The sequence below is a fragment of the Hippocampus bargibanti genome, linkage group LG07 (assembly GCF_051943395.1).
Source record: "Hippocampus bargibanti isolate YZ-2025 linkage group LG07, ASM5194339v1, whole genome shotgun sequence".
In the NCBI taxonomy this organism is placed as follows: Eukaryota; Metazoa; Chordata; class Actinopteri; order Syngnathiformes; family Syngnathidae; genus Hippocampus; species Hippocampus bargibanti.
Window position 1 is genome coordinate 13,670,200 of NC_142740.1, and position 18,102 is coordinate 13,688,301.

At 46.6% G+C, this 18,102-nt stretch overlaps 1 protein-coding gene across 1 annotated transcript in view; it reads right to left on the reverse strand.

Annotated features, from left to right (window-relative positions):
• Positions 1–18,102, reverse strand: part of adamts10 (ADAM metallopeptidase with thrombospondin type 1 motif, 10) — a 61,333-nt gene that overhangs the window by 23,355 nt on the left and 19,876 nt on the right. Inside the window, exons 7-16 of the mRNA XM_088999835.1 lie at positions 12,885–12,968; positions 10,132–10,277; positions 6,315–6,358; positions 6,041–6,146; positions 5,294–5,440; positions 4,882–5,023; positions 4,094–4,201; positions 3,750–3,895; positions 3,377–3,440; positions 2,894–2,996 (exon numbers count right to left, since the gene is read on the reverse strand). Of these exons, the coding sequence (XP_088855961.1) occupies positions 2,894–2,996; positions 3,377–3,440; positions 3,750–3,895; positions 4,094–4,201; positions 4,882–5,023; positions 5,294–5,440; positions 6,041–6,146; positions 6,315–6,358; positions 10,132–10,277; positions 12,885–12,968 (1,090 nt within the window). The remainder of the gene's footprint in view (positions 1–2,893; positions 2,997–3,376; positions 3,441–3,749; positions 3,896–4,093; positions 4,202–4,881; positions 5,024–5,293; positions 5,441–6,040; positions 6,147–6,314; positions 6,359–10,131; positions 10,278–12,884; positions 12,969–18,102) is intronic.

The following is an 18,102-nucleotide window of genomic DNA, read 5'->3' on the forward strand; positions in this document are numbered from 1 at the left end:
GAAAAAAAATGACATAATTAAGAAAGGTCAGTCACGCTCGCTGACGAAACCGCTTGGATGAGAAGCGAAACATCCAACACCTTCAAAGAAGTACAGATGACGGCTGAAGAAACCTTCTCATCGAAAGGTCGGTCAGATATTTCCTGGCTAATGGTAGCCTCTAGTGGACTTGTAGTAAATCACACTACACTTTTTTCATTCTGGATTGATTCAGGTGTAGCACTACTGAAGGCCGAGCGATGAAATTCACGGCCTGCCACTGGAACATAAATCCACAGAAAGGGGCGAGCAATGGAAAAGGCTCGATCCCCAATGAGCTACCACTAACTTCTCGATACCTTTAATAGTGTATTAGCTGCAGACCTGAGTCGCCTTGCAGGTGTGTTAGGGCGGAGGAACTTTGACAGGCAAGGTGGGGCGAAGCCATTTAGAGATTGAAATGAAAGTGCACTACAATAAGCCTGCTGAGACGTGATGAAGGCTTGAATTACTGTTTCAAAGGACTGCATAGAAAGGAGAAAGCTTAACCATTACCACTTGCCTAAAACAAAAACAAAAAACATGTGGCTTCAATGAAAGCACCTTAAACTTTAGAGAATATGTCTACAGAAAGTTTAATTGATCATTTAATTGTACAACTTATTCACCGCCATTGCCGAATTTATTCGGGCATTGAAAATATGACGTAGAGCGCCATTTTCGAATTTGTTCAGGTTTTGGTTTTTATTTTGGGGGGGAGGGGTGACGATAAAGCACTGGTCACACCTCTGGCAATGTTTTTCCCTCCCACAAGGGGGCAGCATGTGCCTTTTGCACAGCGGATTTATTACACCTAGCACTCCTGAAGGCACCTCAGACCCATATAACTTAGGAATTAACTCTTTTTATCTGATGAAAGAAGAGAGTCTACGGCACATGCGTCAAAGTCAAGGCCCGGGGGCCAAATCTCATTTTATCCGGCCCGCGAGAGCAAATCAAGCTTATCAAGTGCCATGATGCTTGCTAAAGTCTGGACTGAAACTACAAATCGTCGTATGTAAACCACAATAACACTCATTATTCTTGACTTCAGATTTGAAAACTAGTTATTCATGAATTTGTTGTGCGTTCTATATGTACTATGAGGGAGGAGATTAAACATTCCAATGGCTTCCCCAAATTCAGAACGGCCCTTGAAAGGAAACCGTAACTACAATGTGGCCCGCAGTAAAAAAGGACTTTTACACCCTTGGTCTACGGTTTCTTACACTGCATTGAATGTTGATGTAGTCCTAAAACTCAATGTTCTGTGGTTTCTGGAATTTGAGTGAAAATGACAAAAACCCTGGCACCGCAGTGGACACATTTTTGCACATCGTCTGGCAGTGAATGAGTTAAGCAGCATTCAACTTTCCAAGATGCATTCTCTCCTCCCCCAACTGCAACAACAGCCATAAATAAAATTATTGGACATCACGTGACACAAATCCCTTTTGTGTTTAGTATCTACACAAGTGAGTGTAAACGGCAGACAACGCATTGAAGAAAAAAACATTTGTGTAATCTCCTTCTTCACCCTCTCAACTTAGTTTTATAGTATTTCGATGCAATGACTCAAATAACTTTGCGCACCACATTTAAAAAAAGTGTTTTCCAGCTGAATCGTGTCGTGTATTCTTTTCACTGACGCTGCTCACCGGCAGTTCCTCTGTGGGGCCGTTGACATCTGTCTACGCTTGGTTTGTTTGTGCTGGCGATGTGGAAGGAGGTACAGTATGTATTGGCAGGTTCAAAAATGATAAAGTGGTCAGAGCGTGGAAAACTGCAATTGCCATGGTGCCTCGCCTTTGGCAAGGCAATCACCGCTTGCAGCTGCGTGTGCATTACAACTTGCAGACTGTCCCATGGTGTACGGGGGTTAAGTGTGAAGGATAATTGTTCTTAAGTAGAGCTTTCTTTGTGCCGGCCTTATTTAATGAGTTGTCCTTGGCTGTCTGGGCTGAGAGGTGACGGCTGTTTCTGTGCCTAGAGCTCGTGATTGCATAATGGTCACCCAAGAGCGGTACGACAAAGAGAGCGGTTCAGCAAGAGGAGCAAGGAAGCAAAGGAGTGGAAGAAGTATGATCTTGAGGGGTGAACCAGGCCTGACAATGACAGTGCAGTGCGATCTGACCTGAACGCACTGATCCTATTTGAACAGCTGCAACAGATTTGGATTGGAGGATCAGCTGTCTGAAGTTGCAATTGGCTTGCAATTTATCCCTATGAGTCATTATGCTATAGTGGAGGCCAGGATTAAAGGCGGTTTTGCAGTTGAAACGATTTAACTGTCACATCCAGTGCAGAGGAGCAGGGCATTTTGGGCTACAGGGGTCTCCGTATGCTGCGGCATCTGCAGGTACTCTCTTATTTGGCTTTGAAAAGCAGATATGCTTGCTTACACTCCCAAATACGCATGCACGGATGGTCTCCTGAGCACAATTTGAATCACTGGTTAACATATATGCTGATTAGGAGGTGTTAATTACTTTTGAAAAGATGATTCATTTCAAATGAATGACACGATGACATCAAATGTGCCAAATGAGTCATTAAAAACAGCTGTTTCATCTTGATCTGTTGCCCAATGGCCAATCCAAGTTTACAGCAGATTTTTTTTGCAACAGAGTGATTCACAGTTACATTAGGTGTAAGGTTTTTTTATTTAAAATTAAATAAAAGTGCAGAAGTAACACCTGTCATGCGGAAAATGTTTCCATCCTTTTTTCCATTTCATTTTTGATCCCAATTGGGCTCCCCATGGTTGCACAATTGTAAATAGAATTGATAGAAACACTTGACATACTTAGTTTTGTCGCACATTTGAGTAAATATATGAATAACCATTGTTCACTGATAAAACTCACTCGCTCACCTCCTCTGTATGGCTTCCATGTATAGAATTTCCCCCTGAAAGGAACACTATCAAAGTTAGCACACTGCATCTCTCGAAAGTCCTGTGAGCCTGCAGGGCAGTCCTGTAAGACATATCAGCAAAGTTCAAGTTCTTGGTACCACATGTGGGCCAAATCAGAATCACAATCAGAAAACCTTTATTCGTCCCACAATGGGGACATTTGCAGTCCACAGCAGCAATTTGAAAGGGGGGTGGGGTGGGGGGTGAAAGGATAGAAAACAAGATATTCTAAGCATAGTAAAATAAAAATGTCAACTGTATACTGTAAATGTGCAAAACCGTTTTGTAAAAAAACTGTACATAGTGCAAGTATCGAGAAAGTCATATTGATATATGTAGCTGTGTTGCATCCAGCCATATTTACAGTTCAAGTGTCCAGTTTTGTGTTTTTTTTTTTTCACATGTGATTATTGAGAATTGAATGAATGACGCTGGACTCACATCAATATTACAGGACCTGTAGCGCTTTCTCTCCCCCAAGCAGTACTTTCCACCAATGGTTGGCCTTCAATCAAGAACAGAAAAGCTGGCCGGTCAGACACATCTGAGTGTAATTTAGCATTTTCACTTTTAACACAGTGGTGGCTTCACACCTCTCTGCTGCTTGTTTTCATAAGAGTATTTTCAATCTCACAATCATCAAAGACCATTTGGCCACATCTCAGGCCCTTGATCATCATCGGGCTGAATTGCACACAATTACAAACTGTGATAATCATACAACTGTAAGATGGGGAAAACATACAAGTAGCTGAATGTAGTCATGATTATGAATGATCTAGATCTAGCATAGTACTAAATTGCTGACGTGTACCTCGGGCTGTCGCAGTATCGCATAGAGGAGGAGACACCACCTCCACAGGTCCTGCTGCACTCTTCCCAAGGCGACCATTGGCCCCAACCTCCATCCACACCCTCTGGACGTGTCCCATATGCCACACAGATCCTTTTGTAGCACCACTGGGAAGACACAGCATGCAGATTGTGCAAAAGGCCCATATTTGCAGGCAGCGCAACAGAATAAGAAAATAAATGAGGAAAAACATCATTATCAAGGAAGTTAAAGGGAGTCAACTCACTACACGTTGACATTGTGGATGTTTGATTACTTCCTACAATCAATAATAGGTAACCTTTTCATGATTAAATATTCTTTACCCCTTTCTCAATGGTGTTGGTCTGACAGATGGTTCCCTCTGCAGCAGGAATGCTACTGGTGATGCATCGGTTGCTCTTGCTCATGCACCATAACTCACTGCAGACCTCCTATATACACATGTGCGTGTGCAAAAATAGAGACAAAGTCAATCAGACAATGATCAGAAAACTGAAAAATCAATAAACAGCAACATTTTCATTTTTTCTATGGTCTAAATCTGATCTTAACTATCTCAAAGTTTTATTTCCAATTAAAATCCTAAATCTAAAATAGATGTAAATGTACAATGTATCCATCCATCTATTTTCTGATTTGTATATCCTCACATGGGTCACAGGGTGTGCTTCAGCCTGTCCCAGCTATCTTTGGGCAGTAGGAGGGGGACACCTTGAACTGGTTGACATTTGCCAATTGGAGGGCGCACATAGACAAACAACAATTTGCGCCCGCACTCTCACCTAGAGACAATTTGGAGCGCCCAATCAACCTGTCATGTTTGTTTTTGCAATGCGGGAGGAATTTGGAGTACCCGGAGAAAACCCATGCAGGCACGGGAGAACATGCAAACTCCATACACATACACCTGGAGTTGGAATCAAACCCTGCATCACTCATTGTGTGGCGGCTGTGTGAACCAGTCGATCAGCGTGCCTCTGATTTACAAGTTCAAGACACTTTAAATTTTGCATTAACCAGCATGAATCAGCCACTTGACCTATAAACTGTAAGTGAAATGTGAAGTTGAAAAAAAAACATTGATAAGAAAAGTGCTGACAAGAATACTCACTGCATATTTACATTGTCTTGACCTGACTCCATACTGGAAGCGGCACTGTTCGTCTGCGTCATAGGCCTGACCCGGGGCTGTGGTGGGGTACACAAACTCTTGCTTTGGGGGCACATTGTTCAAACAGGATCCCATACCTGAGCTGCAAGAGGCCAAAAACACACAAACATGTCTGGTTTTTTTTCAATAGTAAAATGGAATAATTCTCGCAAGAAATTCTTCCACAAAGTCAAACAACTTCATCAGAATTATTGCACATGTAAGCATACTGAAGCTGCATTCATTCAGTGATCGGGTTTAAAAGAGCACCCATGCGATGTGCATAGTTTTCTGACCATAAAATGCTTGGATGACATCGAGTAATTTTATTGACATTTTTGTGGCGCTGCTGATATCGAAGGGACTGACTCACTCCAGAAAGCTGGTGATGTAATCCCTGCTGCAGGCCGACCAGATGAATGGGTTTGTCTTCATAGTGATGTGGTCGGCCATCAGCTTGGCCGTCTCTTGGGTGCGGGGCCCACACGTATTTCCAATACCGTCATGGTTCATCCCAAAACTTAAGTTTTTGAAACACACACAAAAAAACACTGATAGATAATGATACTTTTCCATTTTGTATGTATGGTAATGGCTTTATAAAGAAACCACTTTTGACATTTCCATTGGAATTTTGCAAAGTAACTGCAGATTCAGCGATCAATCCAAGCATACTGTGTGTGTGTGTGTGTGTGTGTGTGTGTGTGTGTGTGTGTGTGTGTGCGTGTGTGTGTGTGTGCGCGCGTGTGCGTATGCGCGCCCGTGTGTGTGTGTGTGTGTGTGTGTGTGTGTGTGCATGGGTGTGTGTGTGTGTATACACTTGCACAAACTAATATTATTTTCTTCAAAATCCACCCCAATAAAATAAATGCACAATTTTTGATGATCTAACAGAACGTATGTTTAATGGTATTAAAGTGCACCTTTTATTGGCTAGATGAGGAAAATCTTAAATCTCTTCTATTGATGATGATTTTGATATTTGTGTCACATTACATACACTTTATAAAATTAAAAGCCCTTGAACAATATCAATCTCAAATTAGCAGTATTTGAATTGCATTTCCATGTTCTATTTTTCTCTTTCAGTAGTCAGCAGGCATTTGTGCGTTCTACTCACGTATGTCCAATTTCATGGGCAATAGTGAAAGCTGTTCCGAGGCCAATGTCCTCGTTGATGCTGCAGCTCCTCTCCGGCTCACACATTCCTCCAACAGGAGCAAGACCTGTCCAACACAGGCACACATTCAAAAACACGCTCCTTGGAGAGTCATCGTGATAAGTAACAAAACAACGAGTCAGTTCAGCAAATGTTATGCAACAGAGAAAGTATGTTTCAATTTAAGGCAGAAATGCAACAATAGTCCACGTTTTAAAACATAACATGGTGTTACCTAAAGTTTCACAGGGCTTGTTTTTTTGGATGCAAATGTCATACCTGTGCACAGCAAAGACAGAAAACAGGCTGTTAATTGTGGCATACAGTACATACAATACAGTGATGAGAAGGTTTCTTCAGCCGTCATCTGTACAAAAGTGAAGGTTTCGGACGTTTCGCCTCCTATCCAAGAGGCTTCGTCAGCGAACTGCCTCTTGGATAGGAGGCGAAACGTCCGAAACCTTCACTTTTGTACAGATGACGGCTGAAGAAACCTTCTCATCGATGGACCACTCCTGTACGACTGAGAGCTTACACAGACATACAATACAGTGTATTCATAAAAGTACACAATGGTACGTTACAAACTAAATCACCTTTTTGACATGACGTAAACAAAAACACGAGACTAATAAAATGTGACTGTTTTTCAAAGAATAGCAAGACTACCAGAACATTGACATGTAACATTGGATGAATAAAAATATGCAGAAACCCATTTTAACTTGTAATATCCTGCAACGTGAAATGACATGCATTGTATTCAAAAGGATAAGAAAATATTTGCGTGAGCGATGGTAGTGTTGTTTTGTGCAGCACATTCCAGAGGCAGCAAACAACATCAGGTTTTGATTAGTTTAACATGCCAGTGTCTCCTCCGTTTTGGTAACACTGACCTAAATAAAACTGTGAAAGAAATAAACAAGAAATTCACATTGGACAATTATTCTTTTTTTTTTCTTTTCCCTTTTCCCGGTCTATTTGAAAATGACTTTATTTCCTTCAGGTAAAGATGATCTCAAATAAGAGTGAAATACAAAAAGAAGCATCAATGACAACCTGAGCAACAGCTCAGGGTGGTTCCAAATAACAATTAACAGCCATTTCATCATATAACAATCCAATGCTTGCACTATTTACCACATAGCATCAAAATAAATCTGATATACGGTTTCTGTGGCGGGCCGTCAGGGCCTGTAAGGCCTTCTCTGCTGGCCTAAAAATATTTGAATGGCAGACTAATTATATTTTGGCCACAAATTGTTTTTAAATAATTTCAAATTATCTTTCAGATTCCTTTCACTACTTTTCCCCTATCGCGCTGCTGCCACCCGTGTGTTTTCGTATTTGAGCATTTAATCAATCACATTTCTGCCACTATTTGCTACCGGTGTTAGAAATCTCCCTAGACACCTTCACAATCAGTTCTGCAGGCCGTGATTGATAAGTGCACACTGGCTAGAGCTAGCACACCATATCGGTAGATGGCTACAGTACATAAGCAAATATATTATGTTGATTTAATAGCAGTTTTGTCAACCCACAATGGCTCAAGAAATGGATTTGGTTGCAGATATACTGTTCAGCCCATTTTTCAAGACTAACTTTTCAAGAAAAAAATGGACATCATTAAGAAAGGTCGGTCAGTTATTTCCTGGCTAATTGTACCCTCTAGTGGACTTGTAGAAAATCACACCAGACTTTTGAATTGATTGAGGACACCACTGAAGGCCTAGCAGTGAAATCCACGGCCTGCCACTGCATGGTTTATAGTTGAGATCTCTGCGGTTTGTCATTTGCATGACTTTGAAAGGGGAAAACGTGAAGAAATTAGAAGATTTGAAATTGATGTTGATGTGATTTACTATTATCACTCGTTATTCAAGGGCATACCCACTTCTATGATTTGCACCCACTCAAGTCTAGAAAAATGACTGATGCAGAGGCCCACACAAGTACTGCCATGCTGCATCACCATTTATATACTACCCAGTATATTCTGTATATATAATATACACGCTTCATTTGAGCTTACGAGTGCCCACTGGGTGCCTGTAAGGTGGAAAAAAATCTATCAAGGGGGACTGGGCCATCTGCAGGATTGTGGAACCCGTGGAGGATAAATTGCTGCACCACCTCGTGGCCACACAGCAAGCAATGTGAGGAGAATGGAGCAGCGTGTACCAAGCCATTGCCCAAGTGTTGTGCGATACTGTTATGTTTTTTAATCATTACTTTTAAAGACTTACTCTTCAACGATGAAGCTACACAACCAGTGGAGGATTGTACATTACATGTACCTGTGTGGCTTAAAACGTGTAAATGTATTTGGAGCGTGTGTGAGAGAACACTGACTTGACGAAAGCATCCCCCATGCCAAACAACACAGTTTTGGCCCGCTGAATTCTAAAAGAGCCAACACAATATGGAGAAGAGGCCACAAGACCCACACATTGGGACCTACCTACACAATAAGAAGAAAACCTTTTCCCATCTCAAATTCAGATGAACGCATATCCAATCGGAGCAAATTTGTAAATTTCTCCACTGCGAGACTAATAAAGGAAAATCCAATCCAAATCTTAATTACATTTTAAATATTTTAAAATGTGTGTTTTAAATCTGAAAAAGAAATACTTTGAAAAGTTCTTAAGCCTTGCTTTTTTTGTTCTTTTTGTGTTATTGTGTTTTCTTTTGTCACTTTATGTTGTTGTGCATCATGCGGAATGGACATTGATTGTTTTTCAGCATTTTGGCCATGACATCAAGGAGAAGACTCTGCTGAGCAGTGGCACCCATTCGGCAGCACGAAAATGCCAGCACCGATTTTGATTGGGAGGAATGTCGCTGCCATTTGACTGTCATCGCTGGACAGCTCTGGGGCAATTGGACTTTTTTGCGCTTGTCATTTTCACAGCCTTGCTTTGTTCAACGAAAAGGTCGGTGCTGTTGGACAGTCTGCGGCTGGATGGATGAATGGCTTGAGAAGCCTGCGACAAGGAGAAAGGAGCATCAGCACAGAGCGCCGATGCATATGTGGAACTATCGCGGCTTGGAATTGAAGCGGATTTACGTCGGACAGGAGATGTGAGACAATCTATTTCGTCAATGGATGCTACACTGTAGCATCCATTGCTACAGCTATTGCTCCAACTTCGAGTTTGCTTTCAACATTTAACTTGTATCTTTTCGTGCACATTTCACCATAACGTCCCTGATCCACTGGTGAAAAGGACACTTTGATCCTCTCCTCTTTCATGTAGAACTGGTTCATAGAAAAAAGAGAGTGTAGAAAGTGTTTAAGATTGAATGACTATTTTTGTGTTGTCATATTATTGTTATTTTTGTTCGCTTGACTTCAAGATGACGCCGTGAGAATGGCTGCCTTTCCAGCCGCTCCTGTAATTTGTTTTTCGACTTCTTCCCTTCCTTTCATCTTCCTTCCATAACTTTGCTGCTGTGAAATGTAAATTTCTCCACTGTGAGACTATTAACGGTTAATCCAATCCAATCAGAGCAAATCTTAATTATATTTTGAATATTTTTAAATATGAAGAGAAACATTTAAAATTATTATTTTTTGATGTGAAAAACGAAATACTTAGAAAAAGGGCTCCCTGCTCATTTCCAAGCCAAATTATCCAGCAAACACAATAACAGGAAATTGAAGATTATCAAGGCATTAAAAAAAAAAAATTAAGTCATTGGTACTTTTAATCATATATGCATCCTTTTCTGGTCATTGTTTCTCACTCTAATGGCGATGTTTCATCTTGCCCATATTTCAGCAAATAAAAACATTTTACAGGCCCAATAAATGAAAAGAATACATCTGTTTTTCTATTCCTTCCATCTGCATATACGTGAGCTCTTGCCAGATATGCTGAGGCAAGTAGAGCAGAGCCAGCTGTTGTCACTCGAGAAAGGACAAGAATGACTCTCTGGGGAAGTTCAAACACTTGTTTGGAAACACACAGAATCATTTGCTTAAACATCAAGAGTCATCCTCTTTCATGTGAGGATGTTTCATAACACTGTCTTCTAACACTGACCTGGTGATGAGTACCGCGGTGTCATGGTGAGCGATGCCGTTGTCAGGGATAGCGTTGCCATAACTGCTCCGGTGCTGGATAGATTTCTGCCATTTGCAGAAGCTGTCTAAAGACTTGCCTGCGTGGTGATTAATCTCTAATGTGGGCTGATGACAGGGACAGAGACAAAAAAAAGCAGAAATATAAATGCGGGGTAAAATCCAACATGAAATTCAGTCAATGTGGAAGGAAACTGTACTTTATCATTGCTCACATAACCCGACAGACATTGGACTGAAACAGACACGACAGAAAATCTTAATGAAAGTCAGACTGAAACATTAACAGAAACATGATTATATCTGTATGTCTCCTATTCACCGGGTGACGGACTGATCACAGGTTTCAAACATTCATTTGGATGTATTATCCTTGCCCAGGCCTGCCTGGCACTCTTGCCCGATTTCCTCGAGGCGGTACGGAGCTAAACCTTACAGAGCTGGCAGCTCCGCCAACCTACCCTAACAGTGTGGCTGATACATCATACCAGCACAGTGTAACCCAGCACGGAATAAATGGCAAGGAAAGGAATGGCATACGTAGTAATTACAACAATTGACAACGGCCGACATTGTGTGATCTCTCTTTTTTGAGAAGAGACATGTTGTATTCATCATGTTCAAGAGATTAGGTTCAATGGATAAAAGCAACGAGGAGCGTACAAGAGTTGAAAAAGAGATGAAACCAGCGGAGGAAAGTGTTGAGGTGATTTGTGACAGACAGCTGTGTAATGGTAATAAGACAAGCATTGTATGGTTTAGAGATGGTAGCGATAACCAGATCGGATGAATTTGGCAATATTCTCTTTAAGAGTTGAGAGGAAAGACTGGATCGGGAATGATGTTGTCAGAGCACAGAGCGGGAGGTTTGGAAACAGACCGAGAGAGGCCAGATTGAGAGTGTGTGGATGGACAGCAAAAGACTAGCGAATGCATTGCTATCAGGAAACTGGTACTTTCGGCGCTAAAGAGGGAGACCAAAGAGGGCATTTATCGGTGTGTTAACAACATTACGCCAAAACATATTCCCTTTCATTTCAACAAATTTCAGCCTGTCAATCTCCAAACTTTTATGACCATGTCCATGCAGTTGGTGCTAATCTTGAAGGGTGTGGTGCTCTACGGATCAATTATTGTGGCACACTATACAATGTTGGCAGCGGCAATTTGAAAAGACATGCAGTATACTGGATTGTACTGCTTTCAGGACAACATGCAAGAGTGATGCATCTTTTACTTGCAATTAAAAGACTTAGAGTATCAGTGGGGATGTTCCAAACAACTTTCTTTGTCACATCAATAAAAGTGTTCGTTATACATTGATTAAACACAATGACCAAAAGTCGTGCACAAAGACCTTTCTATTTGATTAAGTATAGCGCCAAGGAGGACTTCCTCTATGTCACTGGTGTCAAAGTCAAGGCCAAATCTGGCCAAATCGGGCTCGCCACATCATTTTATTCGGCCCACAAAAGCAAACCAAAGTTGTGTAATTCCATGATGCTGCCTAAAGTCCGAAACAAAATTTCAAATTGTCCTATGTAAACCCCAATAACAGTCATTATTTTTTACTTCAAATTTGAAAATGTTTGTGTGTTCTGTATGTAATATGTGAAGGGATTAAACATTGTAATGGATTCCCCAAATTCAAAATGGCTCCTAAGAGGAAACCATAACTACAATGTGTCCCGCGGCAAAAAAAATAGTTTGACACCCTTGCTCCATGCCTTTATTTTGCCTTAAGTATTTGCTGCCGTACTGTATGTCGGGAGCCAGTATTGTCCCGAGACCTTAAAATTCTATTGGTACTCGCTATGTCACCCTAAAAGTATGTTATACCCCTATTTGGCCTAAGCACTCGGAAGAATTTGCTTTAGTAAACATGACTCCATATACTTAATGTCTGGCTACCTAGGTAAAGTTGTCACCTTGCCAGGTTTGAGAATTATGATGGAAAATTCGGACACCATGTCTAGCTCTGTTGAGACAGTCCAAGATGTTATACAGTTAAGTATTTCAGTGTCATCGCATCAGGGAGCAGTGGGCCACTGTTAGAACTTTTCATTTTATTGCTTTAAATCACCCTCTGCATACAATCACACGCATGGATGAAAGATAAGTGAGATAGACCGTTCTGGTTTATTGCAATTACACTGAGCAGAAGGAAATGAGTATCCTACTGGCCACAGCTGCCGACAACTTGTAACCTAGGTATGCATGTGGTGACATTAAAATGGAATGGTCTCATCCCGCAGCTCCTCTTTTCTGGGCACATTGCACTCTTGATTTGACTTTCCAGGCGTGGAGCACATTTTTTTTCAGACTTGGAAACTAGTCATACAATTTCTTACCAAAACTACTTACAATACCCTCCCAACCTCAAGCCAACAATCCTTGGAGCAAGGACGTCACTAATGAGCCAAAAATGTATTTCCTCAAGCCAAGTGGTGAGTTATGGAGCTAATTTTTAGGCTGTAGGTAAAGTATAAATCATTACTCTTTCCCTTTTGGGACAACACGAGGAAACCTCAAAGCCACACAGTAGTGACAATTTAATACATCTTCATCCATAAAACCTCAAGCGGGTCAACATTGGATAGCATCTGCAGCACTGTCCTGCCACACACCGTTTGTGGAAACCTATTCTATTTATTCATCAGTGGAAAAGGGCAAGTCAGGTGCAAGTTGGATACAACAGGAGAGTTTAGTTATCACCTGGTCCTCGATGAGCAGGATGAGTCGTGTCACCACGATGTTGACTGCATTCCCCAGGCTAGAATCCTGGAACAGTTTGGCAACCTGACCTCCAGGGAAACAAGAAAAGACCAGTCTTAAAAAGCTGACATGCACGTCCATTTCAACAGTTTGGGGAATAACTACAAATTAATGGTTTTGCAATGCCACAATGTCTGCCCACTGGATTTTGGGGTCTTTTGAAACACATTTGGACACTTGGACTCTCTTCTTGCATCATTTGTAAGTTATATGGGTCTGGAGTTTTCTGAGGTTGAAGTGGGGGCGGCTGCACAAAAGGCAAATGCTGCCCCCTCGTGGGAGGGAAAAACATTGGTAGATGTCTGACCAGAACTTGCCCCATCCCCACTCGCAAGAAAAAACAAAACCCGAACAAATTTGGGAATGGCACTCCACGTCATCCTTTTCAATTCCCGAATGAATTTGGGAATGCCAGTGAATGAGTTAAAAATGAGTCAAAATGGATGATTACAGATGTTGTATGGATGTCCTGTATTCTTATTGGGCCAAAGGCGCAATGTATCAAGTTCTTGTGTTGTTCACAATGCTTTGTTCAGCTAACCTAGTTGAAAAGGTATGTTTTACGTGTCACGTCACTTGCGGCTCGAGGGCTGGGCTCGAGTGACGAAAGGAAAGCGGGGAGTGTGGATCCAAAATACACGGCGAGACAGATACTCGTATACAAAAGTCTTTACTGAGGCACGCATGAAAAAAGGACAACAGGATGAGGTGACTGAGGGATATCGGTGACAGCTGATCTGACGGCACGGAAGTAACAGGGTGGCTTTCAGAATACTCCGACGGCGCCTGAATGGCGCGATCGGTAGATATAGTCAGAAGGCACAATCAAGGGAATGACAATCAGCTGTGGGAACCCAGGTGCGTGATGATGGGAGGGGCCGTCTCCCGGGAGCAGCGGAGGAGGTGACCGGAGGGGCGGGGCGCGCCCAGGACGGCGACGAGATGTGACAGTGCCCCCCCCTCAACGGACGCCTCTTGGCGGCCCACCAGGTTTGGAGGGGTGAGCCGCATGGAACGCCCGGATGAGAGATGGGTCGAGGATCCAGGCACGTGGGACCCACTGTCGTTCCTCCGGAACATAGCCCTCCCAGTCGACCAGGTACTGCACTCCTCTGCCCATGCGCCTGGAGTCCATTATCTCCCGCACGGTGTAGACCGGTCCGTCGGCCAACATCCGGGGGGGAGGTGGGGGGGTGGGCGTGGGGGCTAAGGAGCAGGTTTCCACTGGCTTGAGGAGGGAAACATGGAAAACGGGGTGGATCCTCATGGTGGGTGGCAGCCGGAGCCTCACCGAGACCGGGCTGAGGATGGCCTCGATGGGGAAGGGACCCGTGAAGCGTGGGCCCAGCTTGGCTGAAGACCCTGCCAGTCGAAGGTCCCTCGTCGACAGCCACACCTCCTGCCCGACCTGGTAGTTGGGTGCCTGTCTCCGGTGACGGTCCGCCACCCGCTGGTTCCGGGATGCGGTGCGTGTCAGGGCGTCCCTGGTCTCCTTCCAGACTCGGTGGGCCCGTCTGAGGTGATGTTCAATAGACGGGACCTCCACCTGGCCCTCCTGAGTGGGAAACAAGGGCGGCTGATAGCCACAGGCGGACATAAATGGGGACCGACCTGTGGCTGCGGAGACCAGGGAGTTGTGGGCGTACTCCACCCAGGGTAGGTGCAGGGCCCACGACGCCGGGTTGTGGAGGCACACGCACCGGAGGGCCGCCTCCAGGTCCTGGTTCTTCCTCTCCGTCTGTCCGTTGGTCTGGGGATGGTATCCAGACGACAGGCTCGCCGACGCCTCTAGGGACCGACAGAAACGTTTCCATACCTTGGACACGAACTGCGGTCCCCGGTCCGACACGATGTCCGTCGGAATCCCGTGGAGACGGACGACGTGGTTAACCAGGAGTTGAGCCGTCTCGATGGCGGACGGCAACCTGGTTAACGGGACGAAGTGGGCCGACTTGGAGAATCGGTCCACAACGGTAAGGACGACCGTCTTGCCACGGGAGGGGGGGAGGCCTGTCACGAAGTCGACGGAGATGTGGGACCAGGGTCTGGACGGTACCGGTAGCGGCCGGAGGAGTCCTGCCGGGGGCTGATGGGAGGCTTTCCCACAGGCACAGGTCGGGCAGGCCTTCACGAAGAGGGTGATGTCCCTCCGGAACCCCGGCCACCAGAACCGTTGGGCGATGAGTTGGATCGTCCTGTTGACCCCCGGGTGACAAGCTATCTTGGAGGTGTGCCCCCAGACGAGCACCTCCGTGCGAAGAGGGGGGGGACGAACAGGCGATCCTTAGGACAGCCCCTGGGGATGGGGGTCGTCCCCTGGGCTTGCTGTACTTTTCTCTCAACCTCCCACCTCAGGGCACCCAGGATGCGTTGGGCCGGCAGGATGTTGGTGGTGGTCTCCTCCCTTTCTGCCGGCTCATGGATGCGGGATAGGGCATCGGGCTTGGTGTTCTGTGACCGTGGGCAGTAGGTGAGAGAAAAGTTAAACCGGGTGAGGAAGAGTGACCATCGGGCCTGTCTAGAGTTTAGTCTCTTGGCCGACCGGATGGCCGCCAGGTTTTTATGGTCCGTGAAGACGGTGAAGGGGTGTTTCGCTCCCTCAAGCCAGTGTCTCCATTCCTGAAGGGCCAAGACGACCGCCAGCAGTTCCCGGTTGCCGACATCATAGTTGGCCTCGGCGGGGCTGAGCCGGCGGGAGAAGAAGGCGCATAGGCGTAGCTTCTGGTCCATGGGAGAGCGCTGGGACAGGACGGCCCCTACTCCGGACTCGGATGCGTCAACCTCGACCGTGAACGGGAGATCCGGGTCGGGATGACGCAGAACTGGGGGGTTAGTGAAGGCAAGACGGAGGCGGTTGAATGCCCCCTCAGCGTCGGGCGTCCACCTGAAGGGGATCTTTGAGGACGTGAGGTTAGTGAGGGGGAGTGCCTTCTGACTATACCCGCGGATGAAGCGGCGGTAGAAGTTGGCAAACCCCAAAAACCGCTGAAGCTGTTTGCGCGTCTTCGGGATCGGCCATTCCACCACCGCTTTAGTCTTAGTAGGGTCGGCCCTGAGCTGCCCCCGCTCCACGACAAACCCTAGGAAGGACAGAGAGCGGACATGGAACTCGCACTTCTCTGCCTTCACGTAGAGCCGGTTTTGCAGGAGCCGCGCCAGGACCCGTCGGACGTGTTGCCGGTGCTCCTCTGCAGAACGAGAGAAAATAAGAATGTCATCCAGATAAACGAAAACAAAAACATTGAGGAAGTCCCTGAGCACATCATTGATCAGATTTTGGAATACGGCGGGAGCGTTCGTGAGTCCGAACGGCATCACCAGATATTCAAAATGTCCTAATGGTGTTTTAAATGCACTTTTCCATTCGTCCCCCTCCCGGATGCGGACCCAGTGGTACGCACTGCGGAGGTCTAATTTAGAAAAAATGGTTGCGGACTGAAGGGGCGTGAAGGCTGAGTCCATGAGGGGGAGGGGGTATTTGTTACGGATGGTGATGTCGTTCAGACTCCGATAATCGACACACGGACGCAGGGTTCCGTCCTTCTTGTCAATAAAGAAGAACCCTGCGCCCAGCGGAGACCGTGACGGCCGAATGAGTCCCGCCGCGAGGGAGGAGTCTATGTAAGTGCTCAGGGCTTCCCGTTCCGGTTGTGAGATGTGGACAAGTCTGGAGTCCGGTAATGGAGCCCCTGGCTGCAAGTCAATAGCACAGTCATACGGTCGGTGGGGCGGCAGGGATTGGGCGTTGTCCTTGCTGAACACCTCCCGCAGGTCGTGGTAGCAGTGTGGCACGCCCTTGAGGCAGATGGCCTCCGGCGGTCCACCGCGGGAGGCGTCTCGCCCTGCCGTAGCCGACCGTAGGCAGTTGGCGTAGCAGTAGGGGCTCCAGCCCTGAATGGTGGGACCCTCCCAGGAGATTGACGGGTCGTGGGTATTGAGCCAGGGGAGACCCAATACCAACGGCGCATTCCGGGAGGGCATAACTAAAAATTGGCGGTGCTCGACGTGGTTCCCCGCGACCCGGAGTTTGAGCGGGGCCGTGAGGTGGGCGACTCGGGCTAACAGTCTGCCGTCCAGGTCGACCATCTCCTTTGGGGGGTGGAGATCGATCAGCTGGCAGCCCAACGAGTCCGCCAGCTGGGGGTCAATGATGCACCCGTCGGCCCCAGAGTCCACTAGGGCCCGCACGGTTTGGGAGCTGGACGGGCCGATTAATTCGCTGTCCAGCTCCAACCGCGTAACGGGGGTCGTGGATTTGACCTCCAGAGGTCGCTGTGGTCGCCGTCTTGACGGGGACTTGCGTGGACCTGAGGTCTTCGCCTGGGGGCCTTGGGTGCGACGAGCCCCGGGGGTAGTGTGGTCGTTCCCCCCCCCTACGATCATGGGTTCGGGGGATTCCTCCAGGCGCCGCACACGCTCGCTGCCGGGTGTGGGAGATCTGGACCGGCTGCGTGGCTGTCTGGGCCGTCGGCCGCGCTGCTCCCTCTGTCGCTCCCGAAGGCGGCGATCCAGGCCGATGACTATGGCGACCAGGTCGTCGAAGGTGGTGCCCGCGTCGCGGGTAGCCAACTCGTCCTTGAGGTCGGTGTTCAATCCGCGACGAAACACCCCCCTCAACGCTCGGTCGCCGTAGCCGCTGCCAGCGGCCCGGATGCGGAAGTCGACGGAGTATTCCGCGGCTGAACGGGCCCCTTGGACGCAGTCCAGTAGTCTCCCCTCCGCTTCGGACTCCGTCACCGGATGATGGAAAACCCGGCGTAACTCGGCGACGAAGTCCGGGTACGAGGTGCGCAGCTCCGGTCGGGATTCTCGGATGGCCAGCACCCACGTCTCGGCTTCTCCCGTGAGCAGGCTGGTGATGAAGGCTACCTTCGCCTCATCGCTAACGCAGGCGTATGGATGTTGCTCAAACACGAGCGTGCACTGCATTAAAAACTGAGCGCAGCGCCCGGTTTCGCCTGCGTAGCGGGAGGGAAGAGGAATTTGAGGAGCGTGCCTACTCACGGGCGGGGAAGACTTGGCCGTGAGAGCGGAAATGCGTGCCTCAGCCGCCTCGAAGCGTTGAGCCAGCATGGTGGTAATTTGGCTGATTTCCGTGATGGCTCGGGCCAGCTGGCTTGAACGCTCCGCTTGCTCGGTGAGGGCGGCGAGATATCTG